This window comes from Miniopterus schreibersii (genome assembly GCF_964146895.1).
Source record: "Miniopterus schreibersii genome assembly, chromosome: 12".
Lineage (NCBI taxonomy): Eukaryota > Metazoa > Chordata > Mammalia > Chiroptera > Miniopteridae > Miniopterus > Miniopterus schreibersii.
The window spans coordinates 62,044,006-62,067,519 of record NC_138112.1 but is presented as its reverse complement, the minus strand read 5'-3'; the positions used below and the strand labels follow the sequence as shown (position 1 = coordinate 62,067,519).

Genomic DNA, 23,514 nt, shown 5'->3' with positions numbered 1-23,514 from the left:
GGAACCTTCGCAGAGGTGGTAGGCGGGGCCCTTTTAGGACAGGAGAAAGGCTGGAGCTAGGCTCCAGGCCTATGTCACTCATCCCAGCTTGTTCCTACCTGTGGGAGCTGAACCTGCAAGCACCATTTGGAAAAGAGGCCCCTGTGTGCCTGCAGGGCCTTCTGTGCCAGCTCTGCTCAGAGCCCAGCTTTGCCACCGACATGGCAAGGCAGTCTGTGAGACCAGGGAGGCATCACTTCACTCCCGAGCCTTCCTTCTTATCTGTAAAATATCTGATATTTCCATCACAGGCTTAATGGGAGGACCTGTGAAAAGGCACTTGTCTGGTCCATGGAAGGCATACAGTAACATCAGTCCCCTTGTCTCCTGTGGTGCACCTGGGCACCAGGCTGGACATGGAGGGGCTGGGAGAGTGGGTGGGCTTCTGAGGTCTCACCCAGCTGGCCCAACAGGGCAGGCACCTCAGCCAGGTGAGAGGGAACCTGCAAGGTCCCTCGTTGGCTAGAATATAGACTAAGTGAACGGCAGTCCGCCTGGTGTCTCCCGACCACAGCCCAAGCAGCTCAGGACACTCACCCTGGGCAACTGCAATGTAGTGCCCCTTAGGACCCCAGGGCCTGGGACGCCCCGGATGAGAACTGAGACAATGGCAATGGGGCCTGCTTCCTCAGTGCTATGCTGGGCCATGTCCCCACACCTTAGCTCTCAGTTCACAAGCTGAATATGTTCATGGCTATTTGGCAGATGAGACAACTGAGTCTCAGAGAGGCCAACTAACTTGCCCCAAGTTGTACAGCTGGACAGTGGCCGAGCTGAGGCCCAGTGGAGTTGCCCTCGCCCTTACCCCTCGTTGTCTGGTGCTGATGTATGAATGAGTGTGCCCAGCACTGCACAAGCACAGATTGGCAGTCACAGGGCAAGGTCTGAGCACCAGGGCGCTGGCCAGGAGGGCACTCCTGGGGCAGCAAGGAAGGAGGAGAAATGAGAGCTTCCAGAAGACAGAGGACAGCCACTCCCAGGTCTCAAAGGCCCTCAGGAGAGGCCACAGCTTCACCAGGAGCCCCTGTCTGGGAACTTCCCATCCAGTGCCCTGAGCAGGGGGCTTTGTCTCCCAGGCGTTAGCTCCAAGTTTCTTGATGAGAGTGACACGCTTCTGTGACCTCCTTCTCAGGGAGGGCAGCAAGGAGTCAGGAACCCCCAGCTTAACCAACTTCATGTGCCCAGGGCCGGCTCAGGGTGGGCACGAGAGAGTATTGCCATCCCTGTCTGTCTGCGTGAGAGTGGGGAGGAGAAAGAAGAGAGCCCGGCTTTTAAGTTTCTCCTGGGGACCCAGAAACTTGACCTGAACAGGAAATGCCATCCTGCCTCTCCTATTTCACAGCCTCCAAGCAGTTTTCTACCCTGTGGGTCTTACAGCCTCTGGCAGGTGCAAAAAAAAACAAAACAAGGCTGGCTGGAGAGGAGGCCGGCTTCCTTCCTATGGAGCCTCCACCCACTTGGGCCTGGGGTAGGAGAAAGGCAAGGTCAGCAGTATCCACCCAGCCCTGCAGCCCCCCTCCCTTCACCCCAGGGGCTGCATACAGCCATGGTCCTGGGAAAATAGTGTCCGGGAGGCCACCTGCTGGGGGCAGGGAAGCCCAGCTCCCAGGCCAGGGCCCACCATGGGGATTTCCAAAACTGCCCCTCACCCGCCTCTCAGCTGGGGTCTGGGGGGTGGGGAGCACAGAAGGGAAGTAAAGTTCAGCAAACCTCTTATGTAATCAGCCCTTTATGTCTTGCTGATCTTCACAGTAACTCTGGGCAGGAGGCACTACCTCCCTTTTACAGATGGAAAAACTGAGGCTCAGTGAGAGTACACAGCTGGGGAGTGGGGTGCTTGGGATCTGAGCTTCAACACGTGTTGCTTCAGAGCCTGCTCACCCGGTGGGGGAGGGTGTAAGTTACTGTCTGTCATGAACCTCTTAAGTGACCCTGCTGCTTGTTTTGGGCCCAGGAGGGTCTGAGTGAATCTGTTGGACCATCTCCAAAGTTCCCTGGAGAGTGTCATGTCATGTCATGTCATTTGAGGTCTGCCACCGAAAGCTACTCTGGTGCCTGCAGGAGATCCTCTGAGTGAGGGTTTTGTGTGGGCAACATGGGTGACCTGAACAAAACTTCCTGGGATCAGCGCCTCCCGGGCCTTGTCACACGGGAGAGGACTCAGGGGGAATGTTCACTGGCATGTTCATCACCGATGGGGATGCCAGGACACACTCTGAAGGACGAGCAGGATGACTGGCACTGTTTGAAGAAATGTGTCAGGACTCAGAGGCTGAATTCAGATGTGGCTGGTAAAAGGCCGTTCAGCCATGCAGGGGATTCAGGCTGGCGTTTCTGGGAGATCTAATTGGAGTTTGGGGCTGGGGGCTCCCCACATGCTCCAGGCCCGAGTGCCACCCTCCCTGGCCTGTCTCCTTGAGGAAACACGGTATCCCGTGTCCTTTGCTCAGAAGTTATTTTTTGCAGGAACCCAAGTTAGCCGTGACTTCTGATGATTTCGTACCATGTGTTTGGGGAGGGCTGCGGCTCCAGCGGAGGCCTCTGTGGACCCCATGGCTCAGTCCTACCTGTGTGCCTGCACATGCTACCCACACACCCACTCGGGAACACACAAAACACCTTCCCTCAACCATCTGTCTGTTTGAGGGCAGAAAGCACCCTCCAGCCACTGAGCTCCAGTAACCGATGGTTCCGCAGGCAGACCCCCAGGTAGGAAGGGGTATCCAGCCTGAGCCCGGAAGCAGGGGAGGGGAGAGGTGAACAGGGAAGGCAGCTCCAGATCCAGCCCAGCTGTTCAAACATCCAGGCCCCCTTCCCTCTTCCTTCCAAAGTCCCCGCTCAGCACTCAGGCCTGGCTCGTGGCCACCTGAGTCCCTGTAGTAAACACCACGCAGAGATTTCCTCCCACAGACAGGAGACCTCTCTCTAAACCTCCGAGGCCAGAGGGCCACCAGCTCTGGGGGAGCCACCAGGGCTGGATGGAGCAGGGAACTGAATGGAGGACCCTGCTGAACTTAGAGGAAAGCACAGGAGAGAGCATGGGAGGAGGAGAGACCACAGCCAACACCAACTCCTGTCCCTCTCCCACATTCCCACCTCTAGCCATTGTCCACGTTGGCCTCTCCTTCTGTGCCTTCTCTCTGAGTATCTAAATTCTGCCCACTTTCAAGGCCCCCAGTAAAGTGTTTCCAGATGGCAAGCATCTCTCTCCATCCTCAAGCCCCATGGTCCCTTGTCCCTTATGGCACTGGTCATTCCTGCCTTCTATAATAGACATTTGGGTGAGGGTCATGGCTGCCTTTCTGCCACTCTTGAGGCCAAGATGTGAGCTGAGTCCTGCCCTGTGGTCCCCAGAGGGTGCCTAACCCAGGGCCTTGGGGAAGAGCAAGAGGAACTCACCTGTACTAAGTTAGTAAGTTTGCCCTTGCTAGTACTTACCTACCTCATTAATCCTCACACAAACCTGGGGAGGCAGGCACTGCCCTGCATACTTTACAGATGAGGCAACTACTATAAACACTATCATTTTTATTATTTACATTTTCTAATCATTTGTACCGGGACGCAGAAATCTAATGGATTTTTCTGTCAATTTTGTATCCAGCAACCTTGCTAAATTCTTTTGTTAATCCCAATACTATATCTGTGAATTCCTTTAGGTTGTTCATCATCATTTGCAAGTAGTTATTTTTTCTTTCTTTTCAATATTTATATCCTTTAAGCTTTTAAAAATTTTATTTTACCTGATTTTCTGTCTTACTGTGATGGCTAGGACCTCTAATACAATATTGACTGGAAGTGGCATGTTTATCTTAGGCCCAATTTTTAAATTTTCAATAATTTCTCAGGCTTTATAATGTGTGCTCAAAAAAGGTGCTACCCATAAGGCTAAAAACATGTCCTCTCCCCCCTGTTCTAAGGCATTTTCATGAGTGGATGTGGAAATGTACTGAACTCTTTTTCTGCGCCTGTTGACATTAACCGATACCTGCTGTCCTTCGACTTGTCCGATGTGGTGAATTACACTGATGTAGTTTCCGAAGTCACACTGACTGCATTCCTGGGATAAACTGAACAGGCCATGACGTGAGGTCATTTTAATTCATTAGAAGATCCTGCTCGCTAACATGTTGTCCGGAGTTTTGTCTCTACGTTCACGAGTGGAATAGTCTCCCTCTCCATTGTGTTGCGTCTGGCTTGGCCATGAAGGTTTTACTTGTCTCATAAAAAGGAGCTGGGGATTAGCCTCTCTGTTCTGATCTCTGGAGTATTTTGGGTAAGATTGGAATGATCTGAAACGACTGTTTGGTAGAACTTGCTTGTAAAGATGTCTGAGCCTGATGTTTTCAACTGTGGAAAGTCTGAAACTTTGGGTTCAGCTTCCTTTGTGGAACTGTTCAGATCAGGGGCTCCACAGGCGCCAATTTAGAGGACACCACTTCGCTTCATATTCTGGTGCCAATTTTTAAGTTTCGTTTTTCTAAGAATTTATTATGTCCTGTAATTTTTAATATGTATTTGGAAAAGCTCATAATATCTTCTGATTATTTTAACAGCTTAATTGATATATAATCGACATAAAATTAATTTTACATACACAAAGCGTATGATTTGACGGATTCGATGATTTTGACATATGTATACTGTGAAACCATGACTGCTTTCATGATAGAACTTACCTATCACCCTTCAAAAGTTTTCTCATGCCCCATCCTTCGCCTTCCCGCCAGGTAACCACTGACCCTCTGTATGTCTCCATACATTTGTTTGCATTTTCTAGAATTTTATAAAACGAAATCATACAATACATACACTGTTTTGTCTGGCTTCTTTCACTCAGTATGATTATTTCGAAGTTCATTTAAGTTGCTGCATGTATCAATTAACCATGTATATGTGGGTCTAGTTACAGACTCTTTATTTTCCCCATTGATCTATTTGTCTGTTTTGATGCTAGTATCACACTGCTTTGATTACTGTAGCTTTATACTAAGGGCGGTAGTGTAAGTCCTCCAATTTTGTTGTTGTTCTTCAAAATTGTTCTAGCTATTCTAGGTTCTATGCATGTCCAAATAAATTTTAGAATTAGCCTGTCAATTTCTACGAAAAGTAGCTTGCCAGGATTTTGATTGGGATTGAGTTGAATATGCAGATCCATCTGGGGAGAACTGACATCTTAACAACATTGAGCCTTCCAGTCCATGAACACAGTGTATCTCTTCATTTATATGGGCCTTTTTAATTTCTCTCAGCAAGGTTTTATAGTTTTCAGCATATAGGCTTTTCACATATTTTCTCAGATTTATCCTTAAGTATTTCATATTTTTTATATGATTGTAAATGCTAATTTTTAAAAATATGGTTTTTTAAAATTGATTTTAGAGAGAGAGGAAGGGAGAGGGATAGAGAGATAGAAGCATCGATCGGCTGCCTCCTGCACGCCCCCTACTGGGGATCGAGCCTGCAACCCGGGCATGTGCCCTGCCCGGGAATCGAACTGGTGACCTCTTGGTTCATGGGCTGACACTCAACCACTGAGTCACACTGGCTTAGAGCTGGAATTTAATTTTAAATTTTGTCTGAAAATTTTGTCTTCTCACCAGAACATTTAATCCGTTTATATTGATTGTAATATTTGGGTTTATTTCCACCATCTTACTTTGTGTTTTCCATTTGTACAGCTCTTTCTGTTTCTGTTCCTTCGTGCATGCCTCACTTTGAATGAAATGAATGTGATCCTCACTGAGAAAACATATTAACAGAAGAAAAACAAACAGTGGGAACGATAAGTAGTGTCACCCACGGGCGCCCCCAAATCCTGCTCTGGAAAGGCCGTGCTCTGAGGTGGGCCCTGCCTTCTCGGTGGAGCTCTGCCGCGACCTGCCTGCCTGGGCAGCAATGAGACAAGGTCCAGATTCCTCCACGGATTGAATTTCATTTCCCCCTTGGCTAGGTAAGCAGTTTTATTTTCTTTCTTTATTCTTCCGATTGTTACCCTTAATATTTTCACAGTCTCTCTTAGCATAACAAAGCGAAGTGAGTTCTCTTTTGTTGTATTAGACTCCCCCACAGTTAGTGGCTGCCAGGGCATTATTACCGCTGTGTTCCAGTCCCTGTGTTTTGAATTTAAGCACATATTTACCATCGTCTTTGCTCCCCATTCTTTCTTGCATCTCAGGCCTTCCAACTCAGAGATATATTTTCCCTTCTACCTAGAGTACTTTTTTTTTTTAAGCAGCTTTATTGAGCTGTAATTCTTATACCACGTAATTCATCATTTAAATAGTACAATTCAATGGTTTTTAGTATAGTCACAGAGTTACGCAGCCATCACCATGACCGGCTTTCCAACATTTTCATCACACCAATAAGAAATCCCCTAATCACTAGTAGTCACCTCATATTTCCCCCGAAGCCCCCCAGCCCCAGGCAACCACTAACTGATTTTATGTCTTTAGAGATTTGCCTATTCTGGACACTTCGCATAAGTTGAATCCTGCAATATGTGTTTTTTTGTGACTGGTTTCTTTCACTTAGCGTATTTCAGGTTCCTCACGATTGTACATGTATTAGTACTTCATTCCTTCTTTTTGTCAAATAAAGTTCCATTGTGTGAATATATCACTTGTTACTTATTCATCAGCCAAAGGACATCTGGGTGTGTTTTTTCACTTTTTAAATGAATAATGCTGCTATGAACATTTGTATATAATTTTTTATATGGACATGTGCTTTTATTTCTCTTGGGTATATACGTAGGAGCAGAACTGCTGGGTCGTACGGAAACCCCAGGTTTAATATTTTGAGGAACTGCCAAACTGTTTTCCAAAGCACTACACCATTTTACACTATCAGCAATGTGTGACTTCCCCATGTCCTTGCCAATAGATGATATATATATATTTTTAATCTTTTCTTCTTTTAAAAAAAGAAGTATTATAACCACCTTCGTGGGTATGAAGTGATATTTTACTATAGTTTTGATTTTTATTTCCTTGATAGATAATTCTGTGGAGCATATACTTATGTGTTCATGTACTTATTGGCCATTTGCATGTATTCTTTAGAGAAATGTCTGTGTAAGTCCTTTGCCTATTTTTTAATTCTGCTATTTGTCTATTTAATGTTGAATTGTAATAGTTTTTTATATATTCTGGACACTAGTTCTTTATCAGATAAATGATTTGCAAATATATTCTCCCATTCTGCATTTGTTTTTCACTTCCTTGCTGGTACCCTTTGAAGTAAAAAAGTTTTAAATGTTGATGAATTCTAACAACAATTTTTTCTTTTGCTGCTCATGGTTTTGGTATTGTATCTAAGAAGGTTCTGCCTAACCCAAGGTCACTAAGATTTACACCTATATTTTCTTCTAAGGGTTTTATAGTTTTAGCTCTTACATTTAGGTTTATGATCCATTTTAGGTAAATTTTCATGTGTGGTATAAGGAAGGGGTTCCATCTTCTTTATATGCATGTGGATATCCAGTTGTTCTAGCACCTTTTGTTGAAAAGACTATTTCCCCCCATTGAATTGTCTTGGCATCCTTTAGCATTAATGTACTAGTTTATTTCTGGATTCTCAATTGTGATCCATTGACTATATGTCTATCTTTATGCCAGTACTATATTGTCTTTTAGTAAGTTTGTAGTAAGTTTTGAAATTAGGAAGTGTGAGCCCTTCAACTTTGTTCTTCTTCAAGTTTGTTTTAGCTATTCTTAGTCCCTTATATTTCCATCTGAATTTTAGGATCAATTCAATTTGAAGATCAGGGTGATTTCTGTAAAACAACCAGCTAGAATCTTAAGAGTTTGCACTGAATTTGTAAATAAATTTGGGGATATCTGCCTATTTAGCTCTTCCTTAATTTAGTTAGTAATTTCTAGAGTACAATTTTTGCCCTTTTTTTGTTAAAGGTATTTTGAAGTATTTTATTCATTTTGATGTTGTTATAAATGGAATTATTTTCTTAAATCCATTTTTTATTATTCATTGCTAATATATAGAAATACAATTAATTTTTGTACATTGATCTTGCATCTGCAACCTTGCTGAATTTGTTTATTGATTCTAATAGTTTTTTAGTTGATTCCTTAGGATTTTCTCTATACAAGAGCATGTTCATCTGCAAATAAAGAGAGTTTTACTTCTTCCTTGCTGACCTGGATGCCTTTATTTTCTTTTTCTTTTTCTTTCTTTTTTTCCTGCAAAAAGCTTTCCTGCTTCCATTTGGTCCAATGCAGGGGAGAGGGCTCCAGAGTGGTTAAAAGGATGTCTGGTGGTTTTGGGGAGAGGCTCAGGCAAAAGCCAGACACCAGGAGGATGCACAGGGGCCCCTGGGAGGCCTCTGGGCTCCAAGGGCTCCTAGTCTGCTGGAGGGGGAGCCTTTTGAAGAGGTACCCGCCCCGCCCAGCCCGGGGGCGGGCCAGCTGCAGGGTGACCAGGTGTCGCCCATTTCCTGATGAGTTCCACCTGCTCGCCCAGGACGCCACAGAGCTGAGGGCCTGTGCTGGAAGAGCCAGGGCCTGCAGCTCCAAAGGGCCTGGTTCAGGTTCCTCTCCAGGGCCATGGCAGCTTCCATGGCATCCTGAGTGTCACCCCACTCATCTTGGGGAGGCTTCAGCACGGCCTGGAAGGGAATGTGGCCACCGCGCTGGTTTCAAGATGCTCAGCGCCCTCGCCTTCTCCGCCAGCTCACGGTGGAAGTGGCCCGGCCCTCCAGAGCCGCGTCGTCCCTGTGGAAACAGAAGCCCAGAGAGGTAGGTGTGGGAGGCCCGGGGTTGACCGCAGCCTCCACCTCTGTGGAGTCATTCTGGTGAATTGAGAGCTCATGGTTGTTCGGCAATAAGAAGTTAAGGTCGAAAAATGGTGTTGGCTGGTCTCGGAGACTGAGTATGGCTGAGATGGTTCGAGGGTGGTGACCCGAAAAGAGGCTGGAGGGTGGTTGGAGGCTGGAAGAAAGAGCGTTCCTGGGTCTGTCCCATCCAGACATGGTTGAAGCAAGGGACAGATCCAGGACCGCCGAGGGCACTGCCTATTTTCTTTTTCTTACCTAATTGCTCTGGCACAATGTTAAATAGAAGTGGTGAGAGGAGACGTCTTGCTTGCTCCTGACTTTAGGGAGAATGTCCTTTAGTGAGGTCTGTTGGTGGCAAACCCGATCAGTTTTACTACATCTTTGTTCTTGAAAAATAGATTCACTCCATAGAGAATTCTAGGTTTACAGCTATTTTATTTCAGCTATATAAATTTCAAATATACTAAAAATATCCTTCTACTGTCTTCTGGATTGAATCACTGCTACTGAGAAGTCAGCCATCTGCCTAAATGCTGTTCCATTAGAGGTGACTTTTGTCTCTGGCTGCTTTCGTGATCTCTCTTCCCCCCCCCCCCCCTCACTTGGCTCTGCTGGTGTACTGTAATGGGTATAGGTGTGGATTTCTTCTCACATTTAGCGCTTAAGAATTATTGGGTTTTCTGGTGTAAGGTTTGCTGTCCTTCTACAAATTTGATAATGTCCAGTTATGATCTCTTCAAATATCTCCTCTCCCCTACACTTTGTCTCCCTTTTGTCCAGTGTTCTAATTAAACCTGTTAGATGATCATACATCTTTTTACTTGTTCTTTATACTCTCCAACTCTTTTTCTCTTTGAGCTGCATTCAGGATCATTTCTGCAGCTCTATCTCATGTTTTACTAATTATGTCTTCAGCTTTATATAATCTGTTCGGCTTTGAATTCTGCAATTTCAAGGATTATAGTTTTCATTTCTAGAAGTTGTATTTGATCAGTTTCCAGATCTATCCAATTTGTTGGGCTCTTGTTACTTGTTCATATTTTTAAGTGAGCTGAGGAGCTTCATCTCCAGCTTTATATTTGTCTCCATGGTGGCATTTTGCAGTAACCGTGTGTTAGTTTTACGATAAGAACACCTATGAAAACTCGAAGTGTTCACTGTGAAAAGCTCAGGCGGAGATGGGGATTTGGGGAAGAAGTGGGGAGGTTGTTTGCATTAGTCCTCAAATTTAGTGGACCATGCACCCTCCCTAGTTGGATTTTATTTTTGGTGGTAGTGGTGCTTGTAGTTGTGTCCCTTAGGAATGAATGTTCCACAGGCAATCGTGCTGGACCCAAGTTCCCCTCCCTGTCCCAGGCATGACCTTGTTTAAGCCTCATGCCGGCCCCCAAGGCAGGTCTGATTATTGCCCTCATTTTAGAGATAAAGGCCCTTGCTCGGGGTACCCCGCAGGTGAGTGGAGGAGCCCCGTGTGCATTTGGAATGGGTCCGGCTTGGTCTCTGGGAGCAGGACCGCTGCAGCAAGGCAGTCTGAGTGTGCTAAGCCTGGGGCTGAGGACCTTCAGCGTTTGTCCCAGGGGATGGCCCCTCCCCCACCCAGGATGTGTCATATTCTCAGGGGCAGCCAAGGGTGAAGGGTAAGCAGGGCCTGGGGCAGGGTGGGACGAGGGAGGGTGACGTCACCCCCACTCTTAGTAATGCTTTGGCAGAGCCCGAAGCTCCCACCTTGGGAGGGAGAGGAAGGAGGAGGGGCAGTGCTGAGCCCGAAGCTAGGAGGCTGCCAAGTCGGTGATCAGGAACAGGCACTGTGCCAGGAGCACCCCGGACCAGGCCTCCTGGGGAGGGGGCCTCCAGAAGAGGAGAGACATTTCAGAGGCCTGGGAGGGGACTCTAGAAAGCCGTGTCCATATCAGATTTAGTGCAGAGTGATTGTGGTCTCTCAGTCTGTCTATCTGTCTGTCTGTGTAACTGGCAAGGCTAGTGGCCAGCTGTCCCTTGATTGATGCCTGACTGTCTGATGGTTTATTTTCTTTGCTGGTTGGTGGACTGTCTTTCTTACATGACTGACACTTGGAGATGTCAGCAGGGATGGCCCCGATCTCTGTCCACTTCTATGAGACCTTCCACTGGCCTTCACAGGCGCCTGCCCGATGCTACCCCGTCTGAACAGCCAGGGTCAGGTGGAAGGAAGGGAGGAATTAACAGCTACAGGTGGCCAGGTGCCCAAGGGACAAAGCTGCATCTGACACGGGCCTGCCTTTAGGGAGCTCGAATCCTCGGAGGCGAGATAGATTCATACCCGTGGTGATTGAAACCGGTGCCTTGGACGAGCTGGACTTACTGGCTGGAAGAGGAAAGCAACTGTGTTCTTGTCCCCTGTTTTCTGTTTCTGATTCATTCACAAGAGGACGTTCTTCCCATTCCTGGAGGGAAACTATGCAGCCCCACAAGTGTTCTGATCTCAGTTAAGTGACAAAAATTCTCTGAGCTTTGCTCTAAGCCAGCATTTCTCAAGCTGCCCATGTATGGAATCAACAAAGGTGCTTGTTGAAATCCGGATTCCCAGAGCCCCTCACCGTCAAGGAGCCAGATTCTCCAGGGTGGGCCCAGGAATCTAGATTCTAAGAAGAGGCTCTGATGATTGTTAAATACAACATGGGGCACTCCTAGAAGGACCGTGGCCTAAGTTCTTTTCTGCATCACCTTATTTCATTCTGGCACTGAGAAAGAGATCATTTATATCCATCCATCCATCCATCCATCCATCCATCCATCCATCCATCCATCCATCCCTCCATCCCTCTGTTCATTCATTCAACAAATATTTCTTTAACGTGTCAGGCATTGTGTTCCAAGCTGAGGGCAGGGCAAGGAACAAGCCAGAAGCCCTCCCTGCATCCAAGCAACTTAGAGTTCAGCAGAGAAGACACAAATCCTTACTGGCAATTACAACTTACTGTCTGGAGAGCCCCGATGGGGAGACCAGTGCCTGGAATCAGGCATCGAGAGCTTGCTCTGTATCAGGCAGGGGTATTAAGCCTGCCCAGGTGCTAACTCACTTCGTCCTGTGAGGTTGGGACTATCATTGTGCCCATTTTTGAGAGGAGGAACTAAAAGGTTAACTTACTTCCTGATGGTCACATAGCCCAGGAGGGCAGAGCCTGGGTTTGAACCCATGGCCCCTGTGTGCCCACAGGAGGCAGTGCTGGAGGAGGGAGCCATGGGAGGGCATAGCAAAGCCACTGATAGGGCATGACCTTGGGGGGTGTGGTCAGGGAAGCTGCCTGGAGGCTGATCTGAAGGGGGAGCAACGTCAGGCAGGAAAAGAGCAGAGGGAGATTTTTCTGGGGGCTGGAGAAACAGCACTCATTTCATTTTTTTTTTTTTAGAATATCTTTTTATTGATTACAGAGAGGAAGGAAGAAGGAGAGAAAGAAACATCAGTGATGAGAGAGTCATTGATGGGCTGCCTCCTGCACACCCCCTGCTGGGGATCAAACCTAAACCCCCTGGCATGTGCCCTGACCAGGAATCGAACCTTGATCTCCTGGATCCTAGGTCAGTGCTCAACCACTGAGCCATGCCAACTGGGCAGCAGGACTCATTTCTGAGCGGGATATCCTGGCAGAGGAGGTCAGGGCACTAAGGGAGTTCTGGGCTGGCAACCTACTCTAAGACACCAGGCAAGCAGGTGTGGGAGAGCCACCTGGCCAGCAGCTGACGAACCGGGCAGGGTGTCGTCCAGGCATTAGAAAGTGTTACCTCCCCCCAAGGAGGCCAGCAGCCCTGAGGCTGAGCCCCAGGGCTGGGAACCGGGGTGGCTAGATTCACACACCCTGTGGCCACCCACTCGCCAGCTGTGTGATCCTGGGCAGGCTGTTTAACCTCGCTAAGCCTCATCAGTTAGAAAGAGAGGGTGATGCCAAGAATTCTTAGATCTTTGCGTCGTTTGGGGGAATAATTGAGATAATGTGTGCAAAGTGCAGACATGAATTGTTATTTTTTAGTGTCTGTGGTATGTGGCTCTGAGCATTCGCTCTAATTTAAAGATGAGGAAATGGAGGACCAGAGATGCAGGGTGACTTGTCTAAGGTTTCTCAGCCCCAGTGCAGGGGTTTTTGCAGGTTGTCCCAGAGGATGGCAGCCATGTGTGGCTGTGGAATACAAGGTCTCCCGTTGCCAAAAAGACCCTTGGGCCTCCCAGCCTCTCACCTGGGCCCCTCGCCTGCACTCAGACACACCTGCTGCAGCTCCTGGGCCACACAAAGGCTCCTTGCAGCTGGGTTCTGATGGACCAGGGACCTGGATGGGGCCTGCTGCCAGCCTGGAGGAGGCAAGCTGGGCAGGGGCTGGGCTCTGAGAACTTTTGGGAGGCCTGTGGCTATGGCCCTACCCCAGGGGAATGATTGCCCTGGGAGGAAGAGAGAGCTCAGACTGACCCTGAATTCCCGTTTGCAAACAGTTCAGCCAGGAGGCGAGGGGCACCATGCCCAGTGCCTGGTGGTGGAAGATGGCTGTGGTCCAGCAGCTAAGCAGAGGGGTGGGGAGGGTGCGTGGGGATGGAGAGTGGCTGTGACTTGTCAGCTGTGGACATTGGGGAGCAGGATGGAACCTGTGGTTATCTCTCTGCCCCTCCAGCACATGCCACCTAATCCTTCACTGGCTGCCGCTCACAGCGTAACTCAGGGCCTGAGCATCACTGAGGCAGGGAGTGAGCCAGCTCTTCGAGTTGGGAACACTTTCCAACACCCCCACCCCTTTCTCCTCTCAACCTCCCAGCCCCTTACCTGTCAAGCACAGAACCCAGGGGAAATTTCAAAATCCCTTTTTAAAAAGCCACTGCTGTGGTGATAGAGCAAGACGAGGCCTTGCCTGAATTCGGCCCAACCTGGAACGGAATTCTTCCCAAGCACTAACTAGTTAGGTGGCCTCAGGGGGTCGCTTTACCTCTCTGGAGCCTCAGTTTTCCCATCTGGAAAGAGGGGATGATCCTAACTACCCCAGTGTTGCTGTAAGGATCCAGGAAATGTCACAAAAGAAAGAACACTGTGGAAATGGGCACAGGACAGGCTCCCAATAAATATTTGCTGATTAAATAGGAGGTGGAATAAAAAAGAAATAAATGATCCCAACATCTGTGCCTTTGCCTTTCTCTCTGAAAGCACATGGGAATTAGAGGCAGGGGGCTGGGGTGAGAACAGCAGGGTGAGCTGCAGCATAATTCCTGGGGCAGGGAAGGCTGAGAACACTCAATGACGTCAGCTCCTGTGTGCAGAATACATTACGCTTGCTCAAGCTCTCTCTGACATTGAGGCCTGCCCGGGAAGGAGATTCAGAACTGAGTCCATAAAGACAGACTTTAGGTTCTAATCTTGTCTCTGTCTCTTATTGTCAGGCAGCCTTAGACGAGGCCCTTGTCTCCTCCAAGCCTCAATTTTTTGGTCTATAAAGTGAGGACCTGCATACCAATTCTCAGAGCTGCTCGGTGGAGGAAATGAGGTCATCTATGTTGAGAGCTTGGACCTGGGCCTGGAGCACAGTAGGCCCTCTGCAAATGGTAGCTATCATTATTACTATCTCAGGTCATCATTGTATCAGTTAGCTACTGCTGTGTAATAACTACCCCCAAATTTAGGGGCCTAAAACAACCACCATTTATTTAGCTCACAATTCTGCGTGTCCAAGAGAACCAAGAGGATTGGCTGCTGGGATCACAGGGTCGCTGTCACCCTGGAAGCCACAAGCTGCGCTCACCCAGGTGTATGACGCAGGGGCAGAGGCTAGACCCCTTCACTACTGTCAGATGACACCAGCTCCCCTTCCTGCCCCCACAGCTTCCCAGAAGGCTATTCCCACCTTCCACCCTCCTCACCCCTCCCCTCTGTGCTTTCAGCTGTTCCTGCCACCCCCCATCCCACCCCTGCATCCTGCAGGAAGCCCATTTCTGTCCCCAGAGGGTACTGCTTGAAGCATCTGAGTTAACATTAGGGGGCAGGGTGAGGGGCTTGGCTCTGGGCCTGACATGCCCTAGCTCAGAAGGCAGGTGCTGGGGAAATGACTTCAGAGGGGTCCGCTGGGGGCGGGGGGACTCTCACAGGTCTGATGTCCTACAGTGTGCCATCCTACCTGGCTGCACCTTACACAGAAGCTGGGAGGCTTTGCCACACGGGGCAGGGGGCTGGGCACCGATTCCTTCCTGCCCCAGCCCTAGCCTCTGGACCAACCAGCAGGTCCTGCCCTGGAGGCACCAAAGTCCTCAGGCCTGCCTGTTCCTGTCCAGGAGAGGCCAGTGCTGAGGGAGGGGGATCCCCACTGGAGCAGGGGAGCTGTCCTGGGACAGGCTGCGTTGGGAAGCAGTGTGTGAAGTACATCACCTCATTTAATTCCCATAGTAACACTGGGGGGTAGGAATTATAGTCCCCATTTCACAGATGAGACTAAGAGAGGTGATGTCACTCTGCCAATCCCTGTTTTGATTTTATTTGATTTCGGCTGGGAAGGGGTTTGCCAGGAGAATGGCTGATTATGTGGAGTGGGACCGGGGGGAAGGAGGCTGAGTGATGAGCGCTTCCACCCTCTATCCTGTTTGTTCCACTCAACGTTCATTATTCTACTTCCTTCCACAGGATGCCAGAGGCCTTGGATGGGCCCCAGGGGTCCCACAGCAGCACTCAGCATGGACTGTGCTGTCAGGAGTTGGAGACTGTGTGTATGCATGTGCTGTGTGTGCACACGTGTCTGTTGTATAGGTGTGTACAATGAGTGTGCAAGACTCCCTGCACTCACTAGAATACAGGTGAAATACAGAGTCTTCACCACTGTGCTCTCAAGAGTCCAGGACACTGGTGGCACATAGTAGTAGGTGTCCATTAAGTATTCATGGAATGAATGAATGAGTGAGTGAGTGAATGAATGAATAAACTTTAACCCACAGGTTCCAAAGGCCCCAGGGGGTAGCTAGATGTTTGCCCTGAGGCAGCTTGGTGTCTTAGTTCTCTGTCCCTCTCCAGGGGAAGGAGGTGGTGGTAGTTCTTGCCCGTGAGATGCCCTGGTGGCTGGATACTCCAGTGTCATGAGTGACCCCCTTCACCCTGCCGCTTCTCAGCCTGGGGGATTTCTCACCTGGAAGACCCCAGAGCAGAGGCTGGAGGGGGCTCTGCTAGGAAACAGGCAGGATTGAGATGAGTGGCTGGAGTGCTCTGCCAGCACAGGCCTAGAACATTCTAGGCTAGCAGACATTCGGCCTTTCCTCCCTACCACTCACCAGAGCAGCTTAATCTAAGAGGAGAAGAGCTGGGACCCCTCACAGCTGGAAATGGACTGAGCTCTCAGAGGGGCTCAGGGCCTGCGTGTATGTGTGCGTGTGAGCACGCTCAAGCCCATGAACAGACACACACACATACTGGACTGACACTCAGTGGTACTCACCCATAAAGCCATGCCAATTATTAAAATACTAAAGTATTTCTTTACTGATTGACTGACAGTCCCCCCAGGCCAACCCCTAGGTGGCCCTGCATCTCCCACCAATCCACACAGAAGGCCCCTATTCCAGCTCAGATCTGGCTTTCATTCCCATTGGTCAGTGTCCATGCCAGATAGCACCCCTCTACACACTTCCTGGCCACTGACATCGGCTCCCCAAAGGACCAGAGAGCTCCTCAAAGGACCTATGATTCCTGCCTGGTCCCAGTGAGCTGCCTCCTCCTGCCTGCTGGTTCGGCAGCCAGGCCACCATGGGGCTCATGTGCCAGTCCTCTGAACAGCATGTCCCTTGGCCTGGATGTTGAGGGAGAGAGAGCAGCCTGGGGGTGGCCTCTACCCCCACAGCCTGGTAGCAGCTCAGTTGACCCAGCAGCTCAGAGAGGGAGGCAAGAAGATTGGAAGCCCCAGGCAGGCTCCAGACATATGAGGAGCTCTAGGGGCCAGTTCAGGATTTAGAGAAGCTGGACTATGCTCCCTCCATATGGAACTTCAATCTGAAGTGGGGTCCTCCCCAGGAGGAAGGACTAAGGGGCCCCACAGACCAGTGCTTGGTGGCCAGGTTTCACAAGTTAGGGCCATGGTCTGATGACACAGCACAACCTTGGGGTTGTCCGAGGACACCTGGGCAGTGGGAAGCACGAGGATGCCTTGAGGCAGGTCTGTGTGGTCCTAGTCCTGGTGGCTGGGAGGCCCTAGCCCGCCCCCTTAGTAACTGTTGCATTTTCTCAGTCTTCTCTGACGTATTTGGCAAACAGTTCTGAGCCCACCCCGCTTTATGTGGCTGGTGAGGCGCCTGGAGTAACCAGAACAACTCTGGGCTCCTAGGCTGGGGCAGCACCGCCACCTGGTGGATTCTTCTGGAACACCTCCCATCCATTGCCCTTCCTGCCCTACTATAGGGAGGCAAGTCCCCCCCACCTCATCCCTTCCTCCTCCTCCAGGGCCCCAAGAAGTCTCGGAGAGGGGGAGGTGGTGGGGCAAGTGCCCTCCTATGCCCCCCCAGCTTCCCCTGATATGCCTTAGAGCAGCTGTGCAGGCAGAGCCTCTGCCGCCTCTGGGCTCATGAGGCTGGGTGCGGGCTGTGCTGGGCTCACCCTCTGTGCACAAGTAAGAGCTTCCTTTAGTCTCACATCGCATCGTTAAAGCTCCTGAATTCTGCACGTCTTACTCCATCACATTTCTTTAATATGAAAATGTTTCCTTCCTTTGTCAAATACAAATGCTCTAGAAAGAGGCCAGGCTTGTCCTGCAGCTTCATTGACCCCTCCCTCACAGCCCACTTGTGTGTACCATCTGGGGGCACCTATAACCTGGTCTCAGAGGCAGGAACCTAGAGATACAATCTACACCTGTTTCAATCTACAAATCAAACTGCAGCCACGTTGGTAGCCAGGCAGATGGACAAGAGCCAGGTGCCACACTCCTCGGTAGCAGGCTGAAAAGGGAGCCAGAGATGCTGAGAAAGGGTCCCTGCCCTGGGGACAGTGGTGAAGTGCCCACCATGCTTCCCTGCAAATGCAGCCATTCCACACACACCCTCCTCCCCCCTCTGGTCCTCCCGCGGCCCAGGATGCAGCACCCCCAAGTCAGGCTAGATTCTTACAAATCTTCTTTAATAGTCAGTCTTCAAATCATAGTTATGCTTTACATAACTGTGCACAGAGCCCCTCCCTACCCCCTTACAAAGCACAGCCTCACCCACCCACTCCCCGGGAGGCAGAGGCCAAGGGACAGCATCCTTCCTGCTTCCCTGAACAGCTCAGGGTCCTGGTGAATGCAGGGCCAGCTCTGTGCCACGCCACAAGGATGTACCCCTCTGGTCCCCTAAGCAGCCAGGGCCAGGCCAGACTGCCTTCAGCCTAGCTCATCCAGGCCTTGCTCCCACAACACGGCCCAGGCAGATCTGAGCTATCTGGGTCAGGCCTGGGAAGGGGTCCCGCCCCCAACATCAGGTAAAACCCACCCTTTCCCACAACCTTTAATGAAAATATGAAAGCCAAAGGTATAAGCATCATAGTGGAAAAATGTTGACCCACGCAGTGGGCAGTCCCCTGACAGCCCAGGGTGCCTTATCTACACCTCCCCCCCCATTTTTAATATACTTTCCCCCACACAATATATACATCCCCAAAGGCAGGCAGAAACCCAGCCCACCTGGGCAGAGATGCTGCAGGGAGTGTTTTCTTCGAGTTGCTCAGAGAACCCCGGTGGGCAGTGAGTGGAGGAGCCACAGAGCAGCAGGGCTCAAGGCCAGAGGCAGAAAGACAGGGAGGGGGTCCAGGCCTCAGACAGCCCCTCACTCCCAGCAGCACAGGACAGACAAGGCGCCTTGGCAGTGAGGTGGGAGGCGGGCCTGGAGGAGGGAGCCAGGGAGACCCCTAGGAGCCCTGAGGTTAGGGGACAGGCAGGGAGGTGGGGACAGCAGCTGCCTCAGTACTTGGGGACCTTGCTGTAGTCTTCAGAATGGACATGTCGGCACAAGCAGATGGACAGGAGCATCCCCAGGAGCTGTTGAGGGAAAGGGCAAGAGTCAGAGGAGGCAGGGCTGCCCAGCCCCTCAGAGGCCCCAGAGTAGCATCCTGCCCTCCAGGTCCATACATGGGGACTAAGAGGATCCTCAGCCACAGTCTCATGACCAGCCTGTGACTTGGGCAGTAGAGGGCCAGGGAGGGCCAGTTCTCAGGCCAGGCTTGCCACAGGGCCTCCCCCAGGACATGGGCAGAGCAAGGACAATCCAGGAGGACAGGGCATGGGGAGGGCTGCAGGGGAGGGAACCCAGACCTCAATGACAGCGACGCCCACACACACGCCCAGGATGATGCCCAGGTTTTCCTGCAGCCACTCCTGTACCTTCTCCATGCAGCCCTGCAAGGGGAGAACAGCCATGTCAACCCACGCCACGCTGCCTCACCCCGCCACGCAGAACCACCAAGCGGGCCAGCCCCTGCCCAGAGAGGTCTGTGGGTTTCTTGAATAGACATATTAATGACTATTGCAATGAAGGTAAAAACGACAGGGGAACAAGTAGATCAAAGGGGACAACTAAGTGAAGGAAGGGGGTAAGGATGGAGCAGGAACCCAGGTGAGCCTGGGTGGCCAGAGTACATGAGCCCCTGGGTGCCCCCGAGCCCAGCCCCGACCCCACAGCCCTCCACATACCTTCTTATACACGGGCCAGTTCTCGGGGATGTTGTCACTCTGGGTACTGTTGCTGGAAGCCTCGCAGAAGCCCTTCTTCAAGGGGGGGATGTCATCCTCCCCCTTGAGCTCACAGGAACAGGGGTAGGTGAGGGTGGTGCGATTCATGAGCTCAGCGTTTTCTGTCCAGTTATAGAAGCTGACCCAGCCGCAGCACTTGCCCTGGACAAGGAGGGGACAGGCTGCTCATGCCCACTGCCCATCAGGCCATCTGACATTCTGGCAGAGGTGGGGCCTCCCCAGAAAGAGGCTCAGATCTGCCTCATCCAGGCCTCCCTGGGCCCAGCCACACCACCAGGACTCGAGTTTAGACTTTGACTTCTGTGAGCCACAAAGGATTTAAAGGGACTTTCAGGAAACACAGACCATAAACTACTCAACAGTAGGAAGGGAAAATCAGGACCAGCAAAAATATAAAGCAGAACAGAAGGGAGTTTCAAGTTGAAGGACAGAACACAGGTGTGGGGGACAAAAAGCAGGGCAGACAGCATTCGGTTAAGAGCGTGGGGCTTGGAGTCCGGCCACTGGGTTGAAATCCCAGCTCTGCCACCACCAGCTACTCAACTTTGGTCAAAGTACTGACCTCAGTTTCATCTGAAAAGTAGGGCAATGAGGTTTCTAACTCCCAAGGCTGTTAGGAGGACTAAGTGGAACGAGGCCAGCCAAGCACCCAGCGCAGGTCTGGGGAGCACTGGTAATTGCATAGGAAAGGCCAGTCCCCCTTCTCGGTGCTAAGTGTGCTGGAGTTGCAATTTGCCTCTGAGCTTCCTGGTGGCCAAAGTGAAAAAGGAGACATGCCCCGTACTGTAGAGGATCACTTTGTACAGGAGAAAATGCTCCAGTTCCAGAAGGGAAGAAAACCTTTCTGGGCTCCATGTGCCAAAAGGGCCCCCATGGAGCTCATGAATGGGACCCCAAGAGGCTTTGGATCACATCTGGGCTTGAGTTCCCAACAGGACGGGGATCTCAGGGGCTGGGCCTGTGCTGGAAATGCCCCAAGAAGACAGAGCAGAGTGGCAGCAGGGGTCCTTTCAAAGCCTGGCCCTGCCCCCTGCATGGGCAAGCCGTTGCCTTTCTCTGGCCTCGTTTCCTCATCGGGGGAATGGGATGGCAATAAGCACCATGCCAGCATCCCCAGGAGGAGTACTGAGCTGCATGCCACCGTGCCCAACGCAGTCAGTTCCCCACCGGCTCCCTTCCCCTCTCAGTGACCAGTCCCTGACAAGCAGCCCAGGGGCCAGCAGGGGGCGCGCCAAGCATGCGCAGGAGTTCTTGGGCTCCGGGTTGTATTTTTTTATGTTGCAGTTGCCTGGCCGCCTCCCCTCTGGCAGAAAGTTTGGTACCTTGGAGGGGCACCCACAGGTCCTCCCATACCCAAGGCAAATGAGGCAGCTTTCCTTGACCTTTCTACTGCACCAGACAGAGCCCTTCTCTCCAGGGCCTCCTGCCCTGACCCGTGCCAAGGTCTGTCCCCAGCCGTCACTCACCCAGTGTCTCAGTGGTTGTGCACGGGGAATAAAACATCACCACACGGTAAGTGCTACCTAAGTGCCACAGGCTTTAAAAGTTCATCCTGCATGAGTATGGATCAGTAGCCCCATTTTATAGATGAGGAAACTGAGGCTCTGAGAAGGTCTGGCAGGAAGTGGCAGAGTTAGTATCCCAGCCCTCAGGAGCCTGACTTACAGTCTGTGTTCTTAACCACCATCCCAAGCAGCATCTGACAGACATCAGAATCCTCTAGAGGCCCTGATAGCTGCAGGGATCCCCCAGCCAGCCAACTACCTCCCATGGCGGGATGTTCTTCATCTCCCAAGGGACCCACTTCTCCCCCAGGCTCCTTGAAAGGTGGCACTTGTTCATCCTGGGATTGACTCCCTCTAATCTTAGCAAAGCATCTCAAGAATTATGGGTCAGACTAAAGGTGTGACGAAAACATCTTCCTGTGTGCGTCCAGCCCTCCTGCGACACGGGCCCTCCTACCTGGCCTCATCTGCTTCTCACCAAAAAATCTGTGAGGCAGGTAGGCCAGAAAACATCACCCTCTCCTTTTCACAGCTTGGAAAATGGATGCGCCCATACCTCCTGGACAAAGTCCCTCTTCAGTCTCTAAACTCTCCTGTCAGTCGGTGCTAGCAGGTCCTACATGATTGCTGTACCCAGCGTCCTCACAGGAGAGAGGATGGGGTCCTGGCCAAGGGCACACAGCATCTGGGACCATGAGAGAGAGGGCAGCCGGGCCCTGATCACTGATGTCTATTTGTGTGTGTGATGATTGGTTCACCTTCAAGGCAGGCTGGGAACCCAGTCGGATGGCCATTCATTCATTCATTCATTCAGCCAGTCATTCTGTCAGTTTGTGGTCTCTGGCTCTCCCATTTTAATTGAGATGGAACACACACTAAAGTGCACAAATTTAGCTTGTGAATTTTTACATATATAGTGCATAACCTCTTAGACTAATGAATAGAGCTTTCCTTTCACCCCAGAACTTTTCCAAGGGCTCCTCCCTAAAGGTAGCCTCCACTCAGACTTGGCACCGCATTTCTTAACCTCCAGGGTAGAGCTCCCAACACTTTCCAACCTGGCTTAAGATGAGAGGGTCGAGAGCTGACCCCCACTCTCTGGCCACAGGTTGGAGCACTGCGAGCCATGGGACATCTTCCAAGGCCTGGGGCCCCCTGAGCAAGGAGCTGTGGTGGTGGCTAAGGTGCCAGGTAGGAGGACTCCCCCCACATCACACTCACATACACACTCGATAACATTCTCTGTCAGGTGCACACAGGCACACAGACACACATAAGCCAAGAACCTCGCGTGGCCCTGCGCCCTACCCCGTCTTACCTGAGCCTGCACGTAGTCCCAGCCCTGCTGCAGGCTGTCCTCCTGACCATGCTTGTAGTCCTGAATGAGCTTGGTCACGATGTTGCCCATCTCCTGCTTCACCTGCAGAGAGGAGAGCAAGGATCAAGGTCAGATTTCTTAAAACCCATGCCCCACCTCTGGTCACATCTACTTAAACTGCCTCTCCCCACCCTAATCCCTGAGCCTGGGGACATGCTCACGGTGGGAAAGCATTTCATTGTCCATTCCAACCACTTCCCTGGCACTTCCTGTTGGTCACCATGCTAAGCCCAGTGCAGTCAGGACCAACCACTCCTGCCCTGCAGTCTATCCCGCACTCAGCTGCAGAGTAACCCTTCATATGTAAATCTTTCCATGTCTGAACCTTTCCAAGGCTGGAAACCTTCCAGTCGCTTCCTGCTGCTCTCAGGAAAAATGCCAACATCTTCTCAATGCCCCACAAGGCCCTGCCTCATCTGTCCCCTGCTCTTCCTGGACCGCATTTCTTCTGTTCTTGCCTCCTCTGCTTCTATAACCCAGGTCTCCTTGCTGTCTTTGTACTAGGCTCACTCCTGCCTCAGGGCCTTTGCGCTGGCTGTTCGCTCTGCCTAGAATCCTCTTCCCCCAAATATTAACATGACTCCCTTCTTTACTTCCTTCAGAGCTCTACTCAAATGTCACCTCCTCAGAAAGGGCTTCCTGGACCACCCTACAAAATAGCATGCCTTCCCTATCCCCTCTCCAGCCCCTCCTTATCTATCCTGCATGGGATACCCTGTATTTTCTTCATAGCTCTGTTGTGACATGTTCCATTATCTCCAGGGTTATCATCTGCCCCCCACTAGAATGTCAGCTCTGTGGGAGCAGGGCCTGTATCCGGTGAGCCTGCCCAGAGTAGGCGTGTGGTGTCCACAGTAAGGAAACAAGTAGAACCGCCGCTATCTGCACGCACCCGGCAGTCCTCACACACACTCCCCGTTAACCCTCACGCCTGCCCCCGGCCCCAGAGGATCTAAGTCCTGACAGTGCCGGTCGCCACCATGCTCAGGAATTCAGGGGCCTGGCTGAGGAAGAGAGAAGCACAGCACAGAGAAAACGCTGATTTACAAATAAGGCAGGAGTGGGTGCGGGATCAAGATGAGGGGTGCAGG

General features: G+C 50.8%; 1 protein-coding gene across 3 annotated transcripts in view; it reads right to left on the bottom strand.

Moving 5' to 3' along the window:
* Positions 1–17,913: 17,913 nt before the first annotated feature.
* CD82 (CD82 molecule) overlaps positions 17,914–23,514 on the bottom strand; it is a 47,533-nt gene continuing 41,932 nt past the window's right edge. For all 3 annotated transcript variants that reach the window (XM_081152923.1, XM_081152924.1, XM_081152925.1), the window contains exons 7-10: positions 22,364–22,465; positions 19,481–19,681; positions 19,103–19,186; positions 17,914–18,829 (exon numbers count right to left, since the gene is read on the bottom strand). In XM_081152923.1, coding sequence (XP_081009049.1) covers positions 18,752–18,829; positions 19,103–19,186; positions 19,481–19,681; positions 22,364–22,465 — 465 coding nt within the window. In that variant the 3' untranslated portion in view covers positions 17,914–18,751. The remainder of the gene's footprint in view (positions 18,830–19,102; positions 19,187–19,480; positions 19,682–22,363; positions 22,466–23,514) is intronic.